The following is a 5120-nucleotide window of genomic DNA, read 5'->3' on the forward strand; positions in this document are numbered from 1 at the left end:
CAATGTCGCCTACGACTCGCCGTCGTCGCCTCTGACTCGCCGCCTCATCACTGACTCCAATTTCTTACAACTGCCGACTTGAATTTCCTTCACTCGCCGCCAAGCAGCTACTCATCATCGTCTTCATGGTCGAGGCTGAACCACCTCCTCAGGATCCATCTCCTGCTTTGGGGACACCCACACCCGTAGTGGAGGTATAATGTGAAGACCCTAATTTTAAATTTACGCTTTCAGTTTTAGGGGGAAAGATCTAAACTTTTTAGCTCTTGATGCATGCTATTAAATTGTAGATTAGTGAGAAATAATTAGTTTAATTAGATTTTATGATTAAAATTAGATTTCCAGGGGACTACAAATTAGATCATAAAAAATACACATTCTCACAAATTAAAATCGAACAAACCGAACCGAACTGCATCGCACCAAACTGATTTGCAACAGTTCGGTTCGATTTTGAATAATGAGTGGTTCAGTTCGGTTTTTTAAAATTTGATAAAAACCGAACCAACAGACCGTTTGTACAGCCCTAAGCCCAACAACGAATGCAGCGACACTTATTTGGGCCATAACGCAAAGTGCTTTTTATTCCAGCCCAACAAAATTCAACTCATTCCAACAATAAAACCAAGCCTCCCCATTTTCAGCAAAACCCTAACCCTAGATCGACCCAGCCGCTCTGAAGACACAGAGCTCCTTCATCTCAGGTATCGTCTTCTATCATCCTCCGTCTCTCTGTAAAACCCTAACTCTGAATCATTCATCGCCTTCTCAAATCTTTCGCCTTCTCCGCGCTTCCCTAGGGTTTCAATGGCGAAGTCGAAGAACCACACGGCCCACAACCAGTCCTACAAGGCCCACAAGAACGGCATAAAGAAACCCAGGAAGCACAGGAACTCCTCAACCAAAGGGGTAATCATCTCGATGCCATCAAAGATTTGATTTTTATTCTTCTCTTTTTTGTGTGAAATCTTACAAAGTGTTACTGATTTGTCGTTGTTTTTGTTGATTACTGAACAGATGGACCCTAAGTTCTTGAGGAATCAGAGGTACGCGAGGAAGCACAACAAGGCGAACGGAGGGTCTGGATCTGAGAAAGAGGAGTAGAGCTTGAACAGTGTTAGGTTCTACGTTTCGTTGATATTATGCTTTAATTTGATATCTTATGTTTCCTTAAAAGTTGGATTAACGATTGATCTTATGCTTATGTTTTTAATATGCTACTGCTGAATTGTGGGATGTTTGAGTAATTACATCATTTCGCATTAGACCTATTCCGGGTTTTCATAGTTTCCTTGTTAATTTTAGTTCGACTGTGGTTGCATATTGTTTGTTAGTGCTTTGGTTCAATTTAGTTTCATTAGTCTTTAATAACTGACATAATTGAGAAACTTATATAGCCCTCCAATGTAATGTTTACAACGGTTACATGGACATGATAATTGAGTATATCGATGAAAACGGGGAATCAGATTCGAGAGATCAAATTTTATAACACTTGTGCTTGCAGACTGTGTAAGTATTAGTTCATACTTAATGATATGAAATATCATTTCTATTTAATTAAGATAACTTGTATTAGTTATTTATAGTGTTCTACATTGTTTTGCCGCTCATGACGGAAGTGATAAAGTTATTTATGAAGAACTGGAAATGTCTTCTAATGTAGCGTCGCATACCGTGTTCGCTAAGGGGAGTGGAGGTTTCCAGAACTCTGATATTGTAACGAGGATCAAAATTTTTTATTTTATATTAACTCTGATATCGTAATGAGGATCAATTTTTTTATTTTTTATTTTTGCTATTGGTAACTTTTAGAAACCTCCTAGTCTCCTATACATTTTGGATGTTGGGTTTGACTGGTTAGATGGAAATGGTGAATCAAATACATATACTTAAATGTCAGATGGAATTATCAACATTTGTGATGCGAATTTAGTTGAGTTTGGTCATATTTATAATCATATTTGATTTGAAATGTTTCTATTTAATTAAGCTGTAAACTGTATTAGTTATATTACGGCGAGCTACATTTTTACTCTGTTCGCAAGGGCCGTAATACAGTTTGCGTAACTGAAAAACTGGAGATGTATTTAAATGTGGTATTGCATGCTGTCTTTACAGAGGAGAGTTGAGGTTTTTCTATTACCGTGTTTCGATGAATGTGCTCTTCAAATAATCTTTGAAAGCCGGACATAGTGAGATGATCCTGTGTCCAGCTTCTTAAGTTGTCATTACTGCTATGCTTGCAACCTGTATAGGCATTTGAAGGGTATAGCAGAATGTCTTACATGCTACCTTGGCATATTAAAAATTTTTGGTAACCCAAATCTTAGAAGGATCTTTCTCTTACACCAAAACTCCGAAATTGTATTGAGGTATGAAGGTTATTCTAACCCATAGCTTAAGCGTCTTTCCACAATCTGAACTCACACAATAATACCTTTCTAATTTGCTTTAAATACTCGGCTGGTGGGTATTTGAAACTTTCATTGCTGTGGTACCATCTTAATGTTCCTAACTGCACCAAAATTTCCATCTTTAAAGGTTTATAATTTTATATTTTAACACTGAGAGGTGAACATTTTAGCAATTAGTTTATATATTAGGTGTCAGAGCTACTCATGAGTTAAATGTTTCACAATTGACTCGTTACATACAGTCTTGCGCCTTCAATTGTAATGTAGTTATAACGAATTGACATACAGTAGCCACGCACATGTTGATGTTTTTTTTAGTAAATTTCAGAAAGCCCCCATTGGTTTGTGCATTTTTCAGATAACCCCGTAACTTTAAATTGTCACAAAAATCCCCTTAATTCTTAGGGTTCTCAGAATATCCCCTTCAACTTTCAGCATTAATAAAATAAAATAAAATCTGCCCTTATGTTGTTAACTGTGATTTTCACATGGGTGGGTAAAGTTATGGAAGGAGATAATTGTAAGGGGAAGTTTGTGATATTTTAAAAGTTAAGGGGGTTGTATGAGAAACACCTATGAATGATATCAGGACACTGCAATTTTTCTCGGGTAACTCATAACTGGTTTCAATTTTGACTTTATTCTTTTAGTTAGGTTGTAAGTGTCAAACTTCCTGATATAATTATTTCTGATGCCATACAATTTATCTTTCGAAATTCTTAGCTAATTTGGATAACGAGGAACAATCACAAGCTTGCTTTATCTCAGTGATTGTGCAGATGCTGTATTGCAATGATATGCATGCTAGCAGGACATTGTGGACTTGGGATAGCCTTTAATCTAGTAGGGATTTGGAGCAAGTTGGTGAATCAGTGTTTGGTTTGGTGTAGTTCAAAGGTCTTGTTTGGTTTAATGTTGTTACAACACAAAAAGATTGTTGCAAGAACAAAATAAGACAAAAATGGAGGTGTTGGAGCAACACTCGATTTCAAGAGTTTTTCAACACCGAAGTGTTGGAACAACATGGGCGAAGGTCTCAGGTTCTACTCTCTTGGAGAGCACCCAAAGGAATATAATTTCCTTAAGTACCCGATGCCATGCATTGGGAGGTGCCTCTTATTTGGAGAGCACGCATAGGAATTTTAGTTTCTTGGAATACCTGACACATAGTCACGTCTGGGTTTTTGATACCCATGATCAGTGTTCTAAAAAACGGTCTGGGCGGCCGCCTAGGCGCCCGCCTAGGCGGAGGCGGTGCCCAGGGCGTGCAAAAATGCCCTGAGCGGCCACGTTTAGGCGCTGGAGGCGCCTAGGCGGCCGCCCAAGGCTAAGCGGGCCGCTTAGGCGGCCCGCCTCACAATTTCAAACAAAAAACGCCTCAGGCGCTGAAAAACCCAAACCCAAAACCCGTAACCCAAAGCCCAAACCTAAAATGCAAACGAAGAAAAACTAACCCTAATCGCACTCTCCACGCCGCCAGCTCGTCTTCAATCTCGTCGAGCTCATATTCGAACCTGGGAGCTCTCGTCTTCAATCTCAACTAGAGATCTCGTCTTCGAGCACAACTTCCGAGCTCGTCTTCAACGTGGGATCTGGTCTTCGTCTTCAATCTCAACAAGAGATCTCGTCTTCGAGCACAACTTCCGAGCTCGTCTTCAACGTGGGATCTGGTCTTCGATCTCGTCGAGCTCGTCTTCAACCTAGGATCTGGTCTTCGATCTCGTCGAGCTCGTCTTCGATCCTTCCTGGGAGCTCGTCTTCGAGTTCGATCTCAACTTTTGAGCTCGTCTTTGAGTTCGAGCTCAACTTTCGAGCTCGTCTTCAACTGGGAGCTCGTATTCGAGCTCGTCGTTCTCTTCTCCGACTTCTATCGTCGTCTATCTCTTCTCCGACTTCTATCTGTAAGTAAAGGACTAAAGACTAAAGTTTAGCAGACTGTCAAATGCATTTATTAAATGTTAACTTAATATATTTATATTATATTAAGTTTAATTGTTTAAGTTTAAATAGTAAATCTCAGAATTTTGAAAGAGAAAGTGTAAATTAATCGTGCTAAAGTTTAAGTTTAATTGTTTAGGTTTAACTTTGATTTAACTTGGTCATACTAGAAAAATTAATCGTGCTAAAAAAACAGAAGTAGAGGATATGGTGTCCTGCTATGTACTTCATTTCATGGATTTGTATCCAACTCGGGTTGAGTTCACGAGTAAGTGTTCACTGTTCACGCGTATGTAATCATGGGGCTGTTTAATTGTTTAAGTTTAATTTTAAGTTTATTTTAAGTTTATAAGTAATTCTTGTTGTTCAAGGTTGTTCAAAGTTTAATTGTTCAAAGATTACATTTGTCCAACAGGACTGCATTTGTTCAAAGATTACAACTGCATTTGTTCAAACTTCAAAGATTACATTTGTCCAACAGGACTGCATTTGTTCAAAGATTATTGTTCAAAGATTACAACTGTACATGAATCCCCGCATTCACCTTGTAGTGATAGTTACAGCAATAACGAATGAAGTTGTTGTTTTTGACCTACAAAATAGAACAATAATAAGTTGCAATGTTGATTGAGTATATATCTTCAAGTATCACAATTAAAAAAAAAAGAAAAAAGAAAAAAACCGCCCAGAAACCGCTTAGGCGCCCGCCTAGACGTCTAAGCGCTGGGCGCCAAGTCCGGCGCCTAGGAGCGCCCAGCGTTTAAT

The 5120-nt window shown here is 38.8% G+C and overlaps 1 protein-coding gene across 1 annotated transcript; it reads left to right on the plus strand.

Moving 5' to 3' along the window:
- On the plus strand, nt 577-1284 carry LOC109850744 (60S ribosomal protein L29-1-like). Its single transcript, XM_020420809.1, has 3 exons — nt 577-704; nt 801-909; nt 1018-1284. Exons 2-3 carry the CDS (start codon nt 808-810, stop codon nt 1102-1104), a joined length of 189 nt encoding a protein of 62 aa, XP_020276398.1. The 5' UTR covers nt 577-704; nt 801-807; the 3' UTR covers nt 1105-1284.

The sequence above is a fragment of the Asparagus officinalis genome, chromosome 7 (assembly GCF_001876935.1).
Source record: "Asparagus officinalis chromosome 7, Aspof.V1, whole genome shotgun sequence".
Classification (NCBI taxonomy): domain Eukaryota; kingdom Viridiplantae; phylum Streptophyta; class Magnoliopsida; order Asparagales; family Asparagaceae; genus Asparagus; species Asparagus officinalis.